At 37.3% G+C, this 18,456-nt stretch overlaps 1 protein-coding gene across 5 annotated transcripts in view; it reads left to right on the top strand.

Annotated features, from left to right (window-relative positions):
* LOC119782784 (LIM domain only protein 7-like) overlaps nt 1–4,596 on the top strand; it is a 31,424-nt gene extending 26,828 nt beyond the window's left edge. For 3 of the 5 annotated variants that reach the window (XM_038283932.1, XM_038283930.1, XM_038283934.1), the window contains 8 exons: nt 1,232–1,419; nt 1,571–1,615; nt 2,209–2,261; nt 2,325–2,502; nt 2,580–2,768; nt 2,875–2,983; nt 3,546–3,648; nt 3,875–4,596. In XM_038283932.1, the coding sequence (XP_038139860.1) occupies nt 1,232–1,419; nt 1,571–1,615; nt 2,209–2,261; nt 2,325–2,502; nt 2,580–2,768; nt 2,875–2,983; nt 3,546–3,648; nt 3,875–3,894 (885 nt within the window). In that variant the 3' untranslated portion in view covers nt 3,895–4,596. The remainder of the gene's footprint in view (nt 1–1,231; nt 1,420–1,570; nt 1,616–2,208; nt 2,262–2,324; nt 2,503–2,579; nt 2,769–2,874; nt 2,984–3,545; nt 3,649–3,874) is intronic. The other 2 variants (XM_038283931.1, XM_038283933.1) reach the window with 2 other exon arrangements.
* The last annotated feature ends 13,860 nt before the right edge of the window (nt 4,597–18,456 follow it).

Raw genomic sequence — 18,456 nt, 5'->3', positions numbered from 1 at the left:
GCCAAATAGTTAATGTTATCTAATGGTACTGGTATAAGTTTTCACAGCTTGTCGGCCATCTAACAAAATGCCAAAAAACAGAAAAGCAACCACTACGGTAGCTTTTAAAATATAATCTAGTTCTTAAAGATTATCTTGACCAATAAGCAATTTTCATTTTGATGCTCAGGTATGAAAGAATTGACCATCAATGTTAAAAGTGCCAGTAGTAGATATTTTTAGCATGATCTAGTTCAGTCCTTTAATGGTTTTGCTCTCAACTAAAACTAGAGAACTTTCAAATTAAGCCGTTTAAAATCTTTTTGTTTTTGGATGCATGTTTTTAAGATAGAAGTAGTTGTAAAAGTAAACATGCATATTAAACTCATTTGTGGTGCTTGTTGATTAATTTTAATTAGTTTCACATGCAATAAACTTTATTTAAGGCAAATAAAAACATATCAATAAGGGGAGTGGAGGCCTAGTGGTTGGAGCATAGAGCTTGGAATCCTGAGGTTCTGAGCTTGAGCCCCACTCCCACAGACTGCCGCTGTGGATCTCTGAGCAAGACCCTTAACCCCACACTGCTCCCCAGGTGCCCCACAATGGCAGCCCACTGCTCCTGAAGGGGATGGGTTAAATGCATAGGTCAATTTCTCCAATATGAGATCAATAAAGTTCAAATATTATTACATAAGCAATATTTAAAAATCAAGAAAATGAATATGGACAGAATAAATTGGTTTTCCAGTTTAAAGTTAACGAGTGATTTGCTGGTTAGCTTCCACAGTCTCTCCTGTTAGAATCTTTTATTTTTTCTAACCAGGAGATGATAATTATTCAAGCTTGTTTAAAAAGTGTTTGTTTTGCTTCATTTTAAGTGATATGTGGCATTCCTCTGTTAATATTTGTTTTTTGATAGAAAAAATGTTGGGTTTTTTTTATCTCTGGAAAATTTTTGCAATTTTTTCTTATTGATTTGACTTTATTGACCTCACAGTGGAGAAATGTACTAGTTACATCAGCTCAAATAGACAAAGAAGAAGGTGCCAAAGGAAGTAAAAAGGTGCATGAGATATATACAGTGCGTCCACAGATGACAGTTTTTTGTTCCTTTTTTTTCTTCCCCCAACAGGTCAAAGCAGTGGTTGGCTTAGTTAGTTACTGTTCTTGCCAGTTAATGGGTTATTTGGCTTTTGTTTTATTCCCTACCAACACAAATGTTACATCCAAACACAATTGTAATTTATAGGAGAATGCTGTTGAGATGGGCAGTGGTCCTGAGCTGTTTGCCAGTTCCCAATTTTATGCAAACGGACTGACAAAGGGAAAAAAAGAAGAGAAAGTGAATCTTGATGGAGAATATCAGAAAGAAGCTGGACTGATGCATCCCAGTATTGCCCACAGAGTGCAGAGTAACAGGATTGCTGAGAAAGACTGGTAAACAAGCTTTTCTTTAAGTGTTCTTGAAAGCAAACGTATGAAATGACAGACATTGCATGATCTCCAATGTTTTTCTTTCCCCATTTCATTACTGCTGGGTCATCTTGTGCTTTGGCTGGGCCTTTTTGCTCCTATTGCTGAACATCAGGGCTGAGGGTTCCAGTGGTTTCGCTCAGCTGTCCCATGCTCACAGGTCTGAACAAGCTCAGCTTAGTTTCCACTTATTATTGCACTCTGCCTTCATCCCCTTGCTTACAAACAGCATATTTCCCTGTAGAAATTAGTCTTGATATAATGTTATTGACTTTTGATGCATTTTGTTTTTCTACTTTTAACTGCACCGGAAATTAGTTTCTTTTATGGTGACAACAGTTTTAGAATAATCTGTAAAATGTAAAGCTTAGGACTGTGCAATATTTATTGCAGATGTTACCTTATTAACAGAAAATGTTTCCAAAATTTTTAATAATCCCACTAAATTCTGATCCTGAACTGTATAATATGGGAGGTATAGGCAGAGGAAAGGATTAACTAATTAGCTAAACGATGCATGGTTGGCTGGGTTTTTAAAGGTTATGTCCAAACAGGGTTAGGGCTTTAGTTTAAGTTCAGCCTTTTTTTCCCTTGTCCCTATTTTAAATCGTTTGAAAAATGTATCAAGATATCAATATCAGTCAATATCAATAATTTTGTCCACCATATGGTACAGCCCTAATAGAGCCATCAACAAACTTCTAGCAATAATATGGAGCTAGAAATGTCAGTTTCTTTACATCTTTCTAACAGGGCAATGTCCATGTCGACTCCGGTTTTATCTGGACCCTGCAGACAATCAAGAGGTTAGTTGACCCTACTCCATTCTTCTCTTTTTGTTGCAATGGGCCTAACCTCTAAAATGTTAGGTTTAGGCGATCCAAGGAAAAGAAGAGGGTTAACCATGTCAAAAGCTGAGAGGGAGAGACAGCAGATTTTGGAGGAGATGAAGAAGAGGACTCAGCTTCTGACTGACAACAGCTGGATACGCCAACGCAACGGTGGATTTCATAAAGAGCCAGCTGATGTTGGCACCGCCATGAAGAGGTAATGATAAACTAGGTTTTGAACTCACTTTGCGTCCTGGCTGTCTTTTCGATCATTTTGTGGCCGTCTCTCCACAGATATGAGTCTCTGGACAACCTGGATATTTTCCATCAATCCCCAGACTGTGCTGCAACATTTACTTACCCTCGCCCCAGTTCAGCTGCTGGAGGTTACAGTGCTCAGACTAGGACTGCCTCCTCACGCTACAGCACTGGCTCGTTGTCTTTCCAGAGACATGTGAACATGGAGTCCTCTCATCAACCCAGGTAAACAACTCGTGTTGTTTAAATTTTCCCTACCTTTCGTGTGCAAGTGTTTTTCTCCTTCTTTTCCCATATGGTGGCCTTACACTGTTAACATGTGGCGCCCCAGGATGGTCAGTGGCAGGAGGACTTGCTGTGTGTGTGAGCGTGTCCTGGGTAGTGGGGCTGCGATGATCATAAAGACCCTTAGTCTCTGTTTCCACCTGACCTGTTTCCAGGTGAGAGGTTAAGGCCTGGTTAGGGTGTGGTCACAGAACTCTTGTCGCTTCAAATAATTGGACCAGGCTGCCTGCTTTTAATTTTTTTTTTTGTCGGGTGGGGGGGGTCCTTCTATTGGGATGTTTCTCCTTTTTGACTCTGTCCAATGAAATCAGAACTTTCGCCTGCATAATGGTTTGTGTTTAAGTCTTTAAAGCCTCTGCAGTGGTGTCTGCTCTCTCAGAAGTAGTGATAAGTGCTCTTTCTGTTCCAGGTTCTATTTTAACTTGTGTAATTGGCCAATGGGTGATGACAGTACTCTGTCATGCTTCGCTTTTAGACGTTAATTGTAAATGTCACAGGCATGGACAAATTGTTCATTAACCAGTAAATGTAAAATGACTTTCCTTTTTGTTACTGAGAGTAACTTGCACACAGCCATGCATCTCATGTTCACACGGAAACAGACATCTGCTTTGTGCTAAGGTGGTGGACAGTTTGAAGCAATGTTGAGACATTTCAGATCAGCTGGGATCTAAAATTGGCCCTGATCCCTTTCTCACTTCTCCATCCTGCTCTTAGTGTGTGGGCTGCAATCGACACCTCGGAGGAACAGAGACTGGAGTCCAGGTTCGCATCCATAACAGGAGGCCCTACTGTGATTACTGCCATTTCCAACTCAAGTGTAAGTATTGGCCTTTGCAAGACTGACCCTGACTGATTTACCCCAAATGCTGAAAACAAATAACCTCTTTGTCTAATAGAGGATAAACAGTATCCAAGTCAAACATGCAGCCTTTTTTATTTATTTCTCCTGTTGGGAAGGAAATAAAGACACTTGATCTTTTTTGGAGAAATTACTGTTTTCGTTTTTTTTAAATGAAATCTGATTTTACTGTGTTCCATTTTAGACTCTGCCCTCCGCATGTGACCAACACGCTGTGCTGCAGATACAAGATTAGGGTGTGGGAAATGGTGTCATACCTGATATACATTGTTTTTCTTTCTTTTTTTCATGATTATTTGTACAATAAACTGATATGTGCTATCTTAGGTCTTGGAATACACAACTGTTGGCTGGTTTTATCTGTAATGGTGTATAGCTGAACTGTGTTTCTGCTAATTTAATTGCAAAAACTAGATTTAATATATACATTTAAAAATCTAATTTTTTTCTGTGATGTAATTTGCTTGTTAATCAGAATCTATTTGCTGTGTGTGGGGTTTAAATATATCAGATGTTTATCAAGATGCATAAAATGTTGAACATTTAAACAATGTACTAAAGCACTTCCTGTTCACTTAAAAGTCAGAGTGCACCGTGGGGTAACTCATTGATACAGTGTGTATGTTTCTCAGAGGATCATTGTTGTCTTAATTATAACATTTGTCAATAAAAGTACACTACACAAACTACCTGGGTTTTCCATAATGTTTTATAACCACATGATGGCAGCGTTGGTCTTGGAATGAAACTATCTCATACTGTTGATAAAAATGGGAGTTTCTTTTGAATATAACCAAATGATTTCATGCTACTAGTGAAGCCCTTGTAGACTTTAAAAGTGGTTTCCTCTATGGAATTTCCAGAAGGATTCATGCTTTCAGTAGATCTGTGTTCGGTGGGCTTTGCCTCGTGTCACCAAAAAGTGAAAAGTCGTCAGAAGAAGCGAGACCAAAATAAGGAAATGTGCAATTATTTGAATGGCAAAGGAAGTCTTCTTGCCCTGGCTGAGGGAAGACGTGTCTGTTTTTCTTCTTTTTTTTTCCTTCTTCCACTTTGTTGCATATGCAGCAACACTGTGTATTACTTAAACATTTCTCAGAACTGACAAATGGTTTCTGCTTCATTGCTTTAATGTTTTTGAATAAGGATCTTACTGAACTGGTAACTACCACAGATAAATGTAGACCAATAAACTTACTTGGCTAAATTCTTGTATTAAAGGATTTTTGTTTTGTTTTGTTTATCCATTTCTATTTGCAAATTACATATTTACGTTATGTACTGCATATTAACTCTACTGGGTAATTGAAAAAAAATCTCCAGTGCAAAAGAAAACAGTTTTAGCTTTAGATATGACCTTTGTGGAGCAGGAGGGGAGTAGTCTTTCACCAGTGGGGAGGTATTTCTTCGATTCTAGCTTCGCCCACTACATGTTTGTGCCTGAACAAAGCCCCAAACCATAGCTTACCCCCGAACCGGCATATGTATGTGTGTTTTGTAGTATAAAATAACTGAGTGTTAAAGACTGAAAAAGCTGGGATAAAAGGCAGCCCAGTTGCAGGAATTTAATAACTCCACTTTTACCAGTCATTTAAATATACAAATGATCTCATAACTTAGTCACTTGTATCAAACTCTGCAAATGGACCCGTTTTTCATTACCTCAAACTATGGAAACCTCATTCAGTAACCTCTGCTTCTGCTATTGGGACAGCTGTTTAAAGCTCCTCTATAATGAAGCTGGATTGCATTACCATTTTACAACACGTGGTTGAGCCCAAGTGCTTTTAAAATGGTTTAAGAAGATTAAAATTAATGTTAATTTGATGAAAAAAAATTGTATGGCTGTTGCAGAGTAAAAACTGACTTTTTTCTGTCGTAGGCTCTTCAGTGTAAAAATGCTTTGCTTTAAAAGGCTTTTTTGTTTTTTTGCTAACTACACTTGGAGAAAATTGTCTTTTATTTTACAGAATCCAACTTAAATGTCTCCGTATGTAAAGCAGTTCATATTTCCAGATTCTCATTTTCCCCTGTGTGACCATAACACCAGTATACGTGGTACTTGAAATGAACAAAGCCTGCTTTTACCACACTAGTTTTGTCTGAATTAGGAAGTTGTTCATGCAAATATGCACATCTGCTGTATATTGCACAGAACTTCCCAAACGGCCTATCGTAGTCCAGTATGTTTTTGTTCTGCCACAATTAAATTAGTAGACACTGGGAAAGTAAGCAGGAAGAATGTTAGAGGTACAATCTAGGTCAGAGAGTTTTAACTGTATGTAACTTTCATCACCCCTTGCCTAATCGATGGAAATGTTATTTTACGGTTTTAATGTCACCCTGCTCTTTTGTAAGAGGATTCACTTCCCCAAAGGCACAAATGGAAGTTTTTTTTTTTTTTCTTTCAGTTTGATTTACTCCACATGTTTTTTGAGAATGGATCCACTGCGACCTTTTTAAATACCACAAGTGGAGTGAGGTGGAAACACCGGAGGGTCAAACAAAATGGCCAGAACCCACAGGCTGCAAGGCATCTGTTTTAATTTAACTTGAGCTGAAAGGAACTGATCGATAGTGCGGACCAGTGTTTACAGAGCTACAGTAGCAAGCATTCCTTTCAGTGAAATGGTTTGCTTTTCCCTCTCAGACTAAATGTCTTTATCCCATTTCTATATTAAATCATTCATTTTTCCATTGAATTGTCAGATGCTCATTTGCCCTTTAGCTCACCAGAAATTGATTATTATGCTTCTTGGGAAAACAAACTTATCTTGAAATGCTGTAATTAAATCCTGAACACCACATGCAATATGTTCTGTTACCTAGTTTTATATAGTTGGGGAAAACCCCAAAGCAGAAGCCAACCCTTTGTGTGTTTTTAAACCTTTTAAGTGGTTTGTAAGTATGTAACTCTGGGATACATATAGAAGTATGGGTTTGCTAAGAGTTTCTGTTACTGAGCGGAAACTCTTGACCTTTGTTACTGAAGAATCTAAAGAATTTTTAAGGCTCATTACTTCCTTTGAGAATAAGACTGTACAATTTGATTGTTTTACACTGGAGATGGTTAGAGATGAACTGACAATGTGAAGAAAAGTTATTTTTAAAATGTACAAAGCCTTCACTCACTGTGAGAATGTCTTTGCATTACCACAAGCAATAAATATGTAAAGACCCTTTATCCAACCTGGGTTGATCTGGGTAGTTCTAGAAAATATAGTACAGAAAAGATTTTTTCCAGTTTTCCTGTGTGTTTATAACTACGAAACCTGAACTGGTTTTGGTCGTGCACACATTCAGAAAGCGTCAAATAACTGGGAGAATACAGCTTGATGTAAAAATGCCTATAAAGTTATTCTTTTTTTGGCTGCTCATCCTATCAAGGAAAGTATGACAAGAGGAAATGGTTTGAAGCTGCAAATGTGGCCTAAGCTTTGCCATTCATCTCTCCTTGCATGATCTAGCATGTGGCTGTCCCACAAGGAAGAAGTGGGTGGGACATTGCTTTTCAGCTATTAATGTTGTGTGAGGGAAAACGTCACTAACACTATCCAGAGCCCAAACAGCCGGCGCTAGACGCTCAGCTCACGAGAAACCAGGGAGGCTTATGTGGAATGTGTTATGATAATCATAAACTTTAAATGTGATCATAAATAAATGTTTGTCTCTTTCCAGGTTATAAAAGTGTAGTACTTTTGAAAATATGATTGTTGACGCACTGAGTAAGTAACGTAGCCAAGCTTAGATGATTTGTGACCAAGCTGTGCGGGGCCTCATTCTAGGTGTAGACTTGGAATCGTTTAATCTTTCTCCAAAAGTAGAAGTATTATGATGTTTTTATGGAAAGGCAGCAGTTAAACTGACAAAAGGACAGTTTAGATAAAATGGCTTCTGTTCATCAGTAAAGCCTCTCTGATGAATATTTGTCATCCATTAAAATGTCCACCTTCTTAGACAGTTCTTGGTATTTGTTGGAGAAAAAAAAAACATTTGGCAACTGTAGCATCTAAATGTTCATTGGGTTGGTTTTTTTTGTTTTTTTTTCCTCTGGGGGAATATGCTACTATTTTTCTGTCCAATACTTTTACCTGGAAATGTCAGTAGATTGTTTTGGGTGGTAAAAGTGAAGAGAAAGTATATTAATCCAGTAGAAGTAGGATAGCATCTGAAAGATATGAGGAATAGTAAAGAGTCTACTATTTTACAAAGCAGCACAGAGATGTCTCATTGTTTGATTTATTGGTGATTTTCTGCAAACTGCTCGTAATTTCCCTTGTTGGTTCCAAATTTGCTAGTTTCCATGAAGTTCTTGTTTCTGTTTTGGACTTTTATTAAATTTAAATGCTAAATATCATCAAACAAATCTTAATCTCAAAGGAGTGATTGAAGGAAAAAATGTATCTAAGATTTATTCAGAGTGAAGTACATCAAAACAACCTGCTCCTAATTGAAAAAGATACAGCCCTGTATATCTAAAAACTGTTCATGCCATCCTTGGCAAAAACATGTTTTAAGCATTTGCAAGAACTGCTCACTGTACTGATTTAAGTTAAGAAACTGACTTCACCACTGCAAGGCTGTTTTTCTGTGGGTTTCTTAAGCCCTTTAAAGATGGAGCTGTTTTCAGACTACAGTCCTCAACAACCAAAGTCTCATTTTATCTGTCATCTAATCTCAAAAGCTTTCTGTTAGAGCATAAAGGTAATGGTTTTATAAATGAAAACACGGGGTCTAAGTTCTGACTTAGAAAGACAGCCCTAGGCCATCAGCCTCCACAATCATGTGAGATGTTGGTGTGTATATATGTTTAACAATGTAACATTAAACATTCCCTTACAAAAAAAATCTCTCCTCAGCTAAATATTTTCCCAAATCCCTTGATCATGTAGGTGTATTTCAGACAAATGAATACCGGGTTGTCTTTTTTTTTTTTTTTTTTATGAGTCTTTTCATTTCATTGGAGGGGTAGTGTTGAGCTATGAAATCTGTAAAGAGAAACTTCACACATATGATTTCCAACTAAAAGATGCAAGATAATCTTTTTTCCAAGAGATTAACAAAAACATCAACAATGCTCGCGCCTTATTTGCCACAGTCAACAGGTTAATAAACCCTCCTATTGATGCAACTGACGAACTCCACACTAAAAAGACCAGCAATGACTTTGCAAAATTTTAAGTGAAGCAATACAAGGCATTAGAGAAGCAGTCTGCACATCAATGACAACTCCAGTACCAATGCTGTCTCCAGTTAGAATAAACTCTGTTAAAATGTCCCGATTCTGCCCTATAAACTGCAAACATTGAGAAGAAACTGTTCAGCAGCTAAGCTCCTCTTCCTGCTGTTTTGATGTTTTACCCACAGATTTTATTAAGAGGTTTTTGCCTGTTTTTAGACTGATTTGATTCAAATAAACACATCCCTTGTGTCAGGTGTTTCCCCCCGAGCCTTAAAAGCAGCAATTATCAAACTAATGTTGAAAAGGAGAATCTTGGACAAATTTGTCCTTCATAACTACAGACACATCTCAAACTTCCCCTTTATCAGTGAAATTATTGCGAAAGTTGTGTTTTAACAGTTAAATGCCCTCTTAACAATGCCCAGCTGCTTAGATGTCTTCCAGTCAGGTTTCCGTGCCAACCACAGTACAGAGACTGCCCTGATTAAGGTGTTCAATGACATCCATATAAATTCATACTCTGGAAGAACCACAGTACTGGCATTATTTGACCTCAGTGTAACATTTGATACCGTTGATCACCCGATTTAATTATAATGTCTTGAAAACTGGGTCTGCCTTTCTGGTACAGCACTCAAATGGTTTAAATCCTACCTGAAGGACAGGGAATTCAATGTGTCAGAAGGGAACTAAAAAATCAGAGACCAGAAAAATCACATACTGGGCTCCTCAAGGCTCCATCCATTCTAGGGCCCCTCCTATTCAAAATCTACATGCATGCTCTCCTTGGCTCAGATTATAGCAAACAACAAGACTAGTTACCATAACCATGCAAACAACACACAGCTTTACATCACAATGTCACCAGCTGACTATGAACCCATCAGAGTGTTGCTTTGTGTCATGATGGACTCCAACCTGAACCTTCAGAGGCACACAAAGGCAGTTAACAGGTCAGTCTTTTATGAACTCACAAACATCTCCAGCATTGAAGGACTAATGTCCAAATAGAAAAGCTCATTCATGCATTTACCTTTAGTAGAATTGATTGCTGCAACAGTGTCTTCATGGGTTTGCCTAATAAGTCCATCAGACAGCTGCAGCTGATCTAAAACTCTGCTGCCCATGTTCTCACTAGAACTAAGAATGTAGAATACATCAGCCCGGTTCTGAATCCTTCCGCTGGCTCCCTGTAGCTCAGAGAATAGACAATTTAAAATCTATGTTAGTCTATAAATCACTGAATGGATCAGCAACTCAAAACATAACAGATTTGTTGTCAGTGTATCAACCTCCCAGACCACTCAGGTCTTCTGGTTCAAACCTACTCTGTACATCCAGAACTACAACCAAACCATGGAGAAGCAGCATTTAGTTCCTATGCTTCAACTATGGAACAAACTCCCAGAAGACTGTAAAAATGCTGAAAGCCTCAGCTCTGAGTTCAAAGTTAAAAACCCATTTGTTTAGAGCTGCATTTGACTGTTGAAGTTAAACTGTTAACTTGTGTATTAGTCTAAAGATGTGGTCCAATTGTTTTATTTGTTTTACACATGTTTTTATCTTTGTTGCTTTTATTTAGCTTTTATTTTTCTTCTGTTTTATTATCGCACTCTCTATTATCGCACGTTGAACTATCCATGCACTTAATGGTGCTATACAAATAAACTTGCCTATCTTATGAAAGCCATTTTAGCTTGCCTTTCTTATAGTTAAATTAGCTCTTAGTTGAAGCAAATGAGATGTTGATGTTTTGTGTTCTTTGGAAAAAACACATTATTGGTTTATTTTTCAAGGGAAGTTTATCGCAATGAAATGTCTTTGTTGTTTTCTTTTTCCTTTTTTTCATTATTTATAGATAATGTCTTTTAAATTTAATTAGAAATGGCTTTTTAAATACATTCCTCACTGATGGCTCTCATTGAATTAGATTATGGCATGATGTCATGTCTTGAGATATTTTAGTCTAATTCATGTTTTCAGACAGGCTGTATTCAATTATTTTTGTTGAATACCAAGGTATGACTATCTTCATATACGGTATGGGTGGCTGGTAAAATTGAAATTAATTTTCTGAAAAACTATTGATGACTGCCATTATCTCAAAACTTTAAAAGGGTACCAAGTGCTATTTCACATAGGGTTGGTTTGAACAGTTGTCCTGTTAAATGTTCTTTTAAATTTTTCTCTGGCTATCGTTGATATTCAAAATTTTTTTGGTTATGAACTGTTAAACTAGCAGCAAAGCGGGAAAAAGATGTATGTCAAGAATAAATATAGGTTAAAAAACATCTATATACTTGCATTCTGTTTTTGAAGTTACTTCATACAAATTCAATCAATTCAACCATTCTTTATGTTAGACACTGTTTGGTCCATATAAAAAAAACAACACATAGGTGCAACTTTCAGCATTTCCTGCTACTAAATAAATAAAACAAAAATGTTCTTAATAAAACAATAACTTAATTGTTTTGAGTCCTCCAAACGGCTATAATTTAGTACACAAAGTTCCTGATCACAGCCTTTAATGTAGGTACATTGTTTTACTCGTACAGCTTCAAGTGCATCATAATACGCCACTGGTTATTTATGTGTTTTAGCCTCACTGTAAGAAGCCCTCAGATGTGCAGCATATAGTGGAGTACAGTAGGCTTTAAATATAGTACCATTGACGTAATCTCTCTATTTTATCATCTCTATTTCATCATCGTCCAAAAATCCCTCCTGCTAAAGTGACCAAGATATTTAACCTTGTCCATAACAGTTATAACATTGTCTGACAGAGTGAATAGTTGGAATGTCTTTGTTCTATTCTCCTTTTTCCTAAAAATCATAACCAGTTTTTCGGGGGGTTAAATATTATTCCATAATGATGAGCATATTCTGAGCAGAGTTTGAGCAGTCGCTGTATCCCAGCAGAATAGGAAGATATAACTAAATCACCAGCATAAAGGAAATGGTTTAAAAGCCCATCTCCCACCACACAGCCTGTTTTACAGAGTTTTTGATACGTCATCCATGTACAAATTAAAGAGCACAGGAGACAAAATCCCAGCCTGGGTGCCAGTCCGAACTTAGTCCCGCCCACAAGGTTTGAGTTCGGGGAAGTTCGATCTGGCTCTGCTCCATAGTAGCGCGAGTATTATCGCCAACTGTCAGGCGATCCAATCAAATTGTCAGGGCGGGCTTTATACGATGATGGACAGATGATCAAGTGTAACGTAATCAACCACGTGACCAACGCGCGCTTGGGTGACAACAATAATGGCTGCCGCTGGAGAGTTTGGGTGAGTAGATTCTGCTATTAGGTCTGTTCTAGAAGATAACGACAGCAAATTAATTTTAAAAGAGGAACAGAGAAACGCGATCAAGTCTCATCTTCTTATTCTAGGCGTGAAACTGCACGCTTTGATTTTTGTGGACAACAACTATGCCTCGCTTAACATACGTCACGCACTCCGTTGCTCTTATTGGTTGTAGATCTATCCAATTGAGTGCAGAGGCATTTTCTTTCCTGGTTCTTTCGAAACACGCCCCATAATCACAGCTCTATGGAGCAGTATCAGACTCATATTCTGACTAGAATTGAGTCGGACTACGTCAGGCTAACAAAATCCCACCTTCCCTAAAACTGTTTGTCACAAAGAAAGGATCAGTTGTTTTATTTCCCCATCTAACTTGCATGGGTTGGTTTGTACACCAAACATCTAACACCCGAACCAAATTGGGATGAAGCCCTCGCTTTTGTAATTTCATAAATAATTTACCATGATTGATGCAGTCAAAAGCCGTAGAAGCATCCAAAAAACAGAGAAATATAGTGTTCTGTTTTGTTTATTTGCTTACTGCCTATTTCAAACCATAGAAACACATATCAGTGCTATGTTTATTTTTAAAATCAATTTGTTCGTCAGTGGTATGTACATATTTTTCGAATCTAGCTAAAATAATTCTCTCTGAAACTTTAAACAGCACACTTGCTAATGCAATGGGCCTATAGTTTACAATACTATAAATAAAACAATACTATTTTATCTTTTATTTCTGGTACCAGTAAAACTGACAGCACAGAGCTGGCCAGTGAACCATGCATTAATATTCCAGTAAAACAGAAACTTTGTGAGAAGCCAGCATGCAAATGTAACTGAAATGTAAAAAGCAATATTAATCCTGACCAAACAATTATGAAAAAAATCTAAAATAATCTATTCTCCACATTGCTCAAAAGGAGTGGCTGTTACATAACAATGGTGACAAGCAGGGATGTTCACAGCCGCCATTTGGCACCACTCTGATAGTTGTTAAAACTTGTGCACATTTTTGGATTTTTGATTCATTTAAGAATTGCTTTGTTCTTCAAGAAATTTGTTTTTTTACCTTGTGCAAACAGTCATCTAGTAAAAGCACATGTGAAGTAAAGAACTCAACATTTCTGAAATGATGCTAATCAGCAATATTAGAAAGGCAAAAACAGACCCCTTACAAACTAATAGTATTGATCCATTATTTCTGATGGGAACTATTTTTCTCCTAAAATAAAACATATAAGGCAGTTTCTTCTAATTCAAAAGTTGAATGACAGCAGAAATAAGACCTCGATTGAAGTCTTTGAGACTGACTTGCTTACATGGTTCATAATTGGGACTTTGAAATGGATCTTTTACGTCTTGCCCTTTTAAACAGCCTTGAGAGGGAGGGAGAAGGGAGCTGCACTTCTTCTGAAAGGAAGCCTGCTGCAGCAACAGCAGGGAAGGAGGATGCTCCCTCTCTTCCTCTCTATTCCCTGCAGTTGATTGATGCTGGCAGCCTTTTACTTTTTAGTTCACCAGCTCAGTGTAAGGCTTAGCTTTGTCACTGGGAGCTGCACCGACCTCCGGTCTGCTGCTGGGCACTGGGAGTCACCCAGCAGAGACTGGCGACATTTATGTGCTTCGTCAGCCTCTGTAGCAGAGAGAAAACCACAGCAGACAGAAAGAAAAAAGCTTTTTGGTCAGGGAAGCTGAGGTAGTTCTTCATGGAGACAGTGAGTTGTAGCTGTCTTCAGCTACATCTGGATTTTGTCTTCACTGTAGATGCGACTATAACATGCAATTTTCATTCATATGTGTTTTATATATCACTCAAAAAAATAAAAAAATAGTATTATTGGGGAATTTTTGAGAGTTTTAGCTATGCAGCATAACCATTGTTAAATTGTTTAATAACCATTTCCTGTCCATTTTACTAAAAGATCTGGTCATAGTTATAAAGAATACAACCACAAAATTCTTTGGTGGTTTTTTAATATGAGGGAAGTGATAGTTAGATATCCAGGGGGAATGAGGTTTGGTCTGGAATGTGTTATTAGAGTCTGCCTCTTTGTGAATTCAATGAATCCCTTCACTCTAACATAAACACAAGCTGGCTAGATAATCATTTATGTCTGGAATCGAAGCTCGAAATAATTCCAGAAATGTACTGCGACAGTGACAGTCAATTTATAAAAATCAGTGGTATGTCTGAGTGTCACAGATACCAGCAACTGAAATCCAAAAGTCAAAGCTCAGAAGCATTTTATGGATGATAGATTGCGACTTTAAAGATGTGTTCCTGTGAGATGTCTACTCCAGGTGCAGCCTTTGGAACTGGATCAATCTAGGATAATCGGCATGGATATATAATAGAAGATGTTTTCTTATAAAAGGGCCGGTGCAATTCGGAGAACTAGAACAGTTTAACAATGCAAACATTTTTACAATGACACATCGACAAACGAAAGGAGATTCACTCTTTAGAAATGTAAATGATTCACAAATAGCATTAACAATTGATTTTTTGACTGCTTGGAAACACAAACTGTTATGAGGTAACTAAGCACTGAAGGTCTGCACTGTGATACAGAATTTAGCTCTTTATGACAAGGCACTTGTTAAATCAACCAGTGAAGTGTTTACTTTAGAAACAGGACACATAAGGAGGATTTTTTTTCAATGAAAAATTTCTGTTAAATATCCAAAACAGTTAAAAAAAAAAAAAAAAAAAAAACGATGAAAACCAGTGTCAGAAAAGGGCAGGGGATTGTGTTGATGTTTGTAACAGAAACAATTAAAATGACAAATGTTTAATGTGAACATCAATATTTAGTATTGTGATACATTTCGCCCATAGAATGCCAGAGATAGGCAGCGGTCCCACCATAGATAGATGGAGGGATGGATGGAGGGATGGATGGATGGATGGATGGATGGATGGATGGATGGATGGATGGATGGATGGATGGATGGATGGATGGATGGATGGATGGATGGATGGATGGATGGATGGATGGATGATACATTTCTGGTGGTTTGCTTTTTGCCTTAATTTTTCAGAGAATATTGAGACAACTTCAAATGAAAATTTAGTAATTAGGATAAAGAAGCCATCAAACTCCACCTGGCCCTGTAAGCTATTTGTCCCACACATAGCAGCAACAACTGATATTAAGACTTTGTAATGGTTGGCAATGAGTTTTGAACATCACCTCAGAGACTTTAATTTTACCCTCTTCCTTTATGGATGTTTTAATTGACCCATACTGGAAGGTTTGGTGATGAACCGCAAGTTAATAGGGAATGAATGTTTCAAAGACCTATTTTTGTAACAGGTAATCTGATCCTGTACTGATGGATGAATATGATCTAAGGATTTCTGGTGGAGATTATTTTTATAACAGTAATGTCAAATAATCCAGTTATTCAATTCAATTAAATTCAGTTTATTTATATAGCATCAATTCACAACACATGTCTCCTCAAGGTACTTTACAGTTCACCAGATCATACAGTCAAATTGTACAGTCAAAGTTTTCTATCTAATGAAAACAGGTTGATTGCATCGACTCATTGACTTAAAGGCAATCCCTCACACTAAGCATGCTTATAGCGACAGTGGAGAGGAAAAACTCCCTTTTAACAGGAAGAAACCTCCAGCTTATTGTGGAAGCAAAACAATGTCAACCTCCCCAACTAACACTAGATTTGTCATTATGATAAAAAGGGTCAACATACAGTATGTCTCCTTATTCCCATATACTTTCCCTTAAATGTTTGAGTATCATCTGGATTTTTTATTGTAATTGTGTGACAAAGCGTTATGCTCTTTTAAATCAGCAGTGTTTTTATATTATTATTTTTTTTTTTATCTTAAAGCTCTCCTATGGGCCCACTTTTTCCAAGTCATTCATTCCTATGGTTCTGGGTTGTTGGCTTCTCGCTGAAGGTGATCTTGGACTAGTTTTGGTTTCCTGGTCTCTCCTCGGCAAGTTCCCTCCTGCATGTTTTCTGTAGTTGTGCATTTTAATTTTGCTCCTCTGTATGTAAGTGTTCTGTAACTCTCAAAAATGATGTTGCAAGCCTTAGCAGACCAAATGACTCACTTTTTCTGCTGTTTGATACATTTGCTTTTACTTTTCTATTGTTACATTTCTATTTCTATCGTTACTTTTTTATGTCTATCAGCTGCAATCGATGCTCTAGTTGAGTTGTTTATCATAAAGTGTGAGCTAATAATCAGACTTGAGGTTTGCTTTTGAAATTCGGCTTAGTTTTGTTAAAATATAGTTCAATTTCTTTTTTTACTAAAAATCATTTGAATCTCACGAATGTCTTTCTGCAAAATCAAAATAGGTTTAATCTGAGCAATTTAGGGTTGACAGAGGAAAACAATGAGCTAAAGACAATCCAATAGCACTTATGAGGTCCTTTGGACTTAAGGGTGTCTGATAGGCTAATAGTCTTGTCTAAGCTCTCATTACAAATAGTGATTGAGGTTAAAATGAACCAAAAACCTAATGTTTGGACTGATTATTTACTTTGTTAAAGCCTAATGGTTTTACAAGGACATCAGCAAGTAAGGCAGTGTAATGGCTCAAAATACTGCTTTGGCCAAATACCAACTTTTTGTTTCAAGTTGCCAATATAAGGATGTTTGAGGGCCAAAAAGATGTTTTTAAAGATATCAAACTTGTCTTTCCTGTTCCTGTCTGTTAAGGTGTTGCCATAATGAACCACTTTCTAACAAGAAAAGTCGTTTTTATTCATTTAATATATAAATGGAGCAATAGATTTTAAGGACATACACATCTGCAAAGGGTTCCTGATTGTTTATTAGGAAATCATATGAAAGTTCAAAAATGTTATAAGTAAATAGGACAATGTTTTGTTTTTTGTTTTGTTTTTTTTTTCTTTTTCTTTGTCCTTAGATGTTTGTTGGAACATTTGGATGCATAAAGTAAGTAATAGGATGATTTTTACTCAAGCTGCATGTTATGCAGTGTAATGCGTTAATGAAAAGTCACACACGGTCTGCATGTGTTTATGCTGAAACTACTAAATAAATCCCTATCTGTGTACATAATCTCCGAGGTAACCTATTGCCTAGTGCATTGTGGGTAATGAAGTGTATATTTAAGCAATACATAACAACACAGTGCAAATCTACAATATTTTCACAAAGTATTCACCCTGAAAACTTTAATCATGTCATCATCTTAAAAGTTGTACTCTTACTATGACTATTTGAAACCTAAAGAGTTTAGACACACACAATACTTTGTACGTTATTTAATTATTACTGTGACCTCAGTGTAATCATATCAGTTCAGTTCATAAATTGCAAAATAACTTATATCATATATAATTATATCATCATCCACATGATGGACCGTCTGCTTGTCCTGGTCACCCAAACCTCAGACCCAATGACTGCTAGAGATATGGCGATACGCTGATGTCATAACTTATTCTCCTGCTATGTTCTGCCAATGCTCTTTCTGTGTTGTTGAACCTTTCCTGTCAGGGTTCGACAAATTCTCAAAGTTGCAGACTTGGACCTTTTATCCATCCATCCATCCAGCTATTCATTTTCTGTCACGTGTATCCCAGCTGGGGTTGCGAGGGCTACTGGTGCCTATCTCCAGCTGTCCATGGCGAAAGGCGGGTTATAGCCTACTCAGGTCGCCAGTCTATCGCAGGGCAACACAGAGACAAACAATCATTCATTCAAGCACACACTCACACCCCAAGGACCTAACAGTCATGTTTTTGGACTGTGGGAAGAAGCCGGAGTACCCAGAGAGAACCCATGCATGCTCAGGAAGAACATGCAAACTTCATGCAAAAAGACCCTGGGCAGGGAATCGAACCCGCAGCAGTGCTACCCACTGCAGCACTGAGCGGCCCAGACTTTAATTTATTCATTTATTTATTTTTCCTGATTAACATTAAATAATCAGTGGCTCTTGGGACACTGACTGAAAGATACAGTATTAATAGTCAGCCTTGAAAATAAACCAATCTTTAAGTGTGCAAAAAATAAACAAAAAACTAAATTTGGCTACAAGGGTTGTACTCATAGCATACTGTAATATTTTCATCCATACACATGCAATATGTGTAAGTATCTAGGCAACATAGACATATACAAGCATTTTTCATAAACATGACGGGACTTGATGTTTCACAACATCTCTCTGTGTTACACCCACGTAAAAAGTATTTTTAGATACAGCAAATTTTGTGGCAAGATAAAGAGTGACAGAGCCTTAAGAGAAAAAACATACA

The sequence above is a fragment of the Cyprinodon tularosa genome, unplaced genomic scaffold (genome assembly GCF_016077235.1).
Source record: "Cyprinodon tularosa strain WSP-4 unplaced genomic scaffold, ASM1607723v1 ctg197, whole genome shotgun sequence".
NCBI lineage: Eukaryota > Metazoa > Chordata > Actinopteri > Cyprinodontiformes > Cyprinodontidae > Cyprinodon > Cyprinodon tularosa.
The sequence above is the reverse complement of the archived record's forward strand: the minus strand, read 5'-3'. Positions and strand labels throughout refer to the sequence as shown.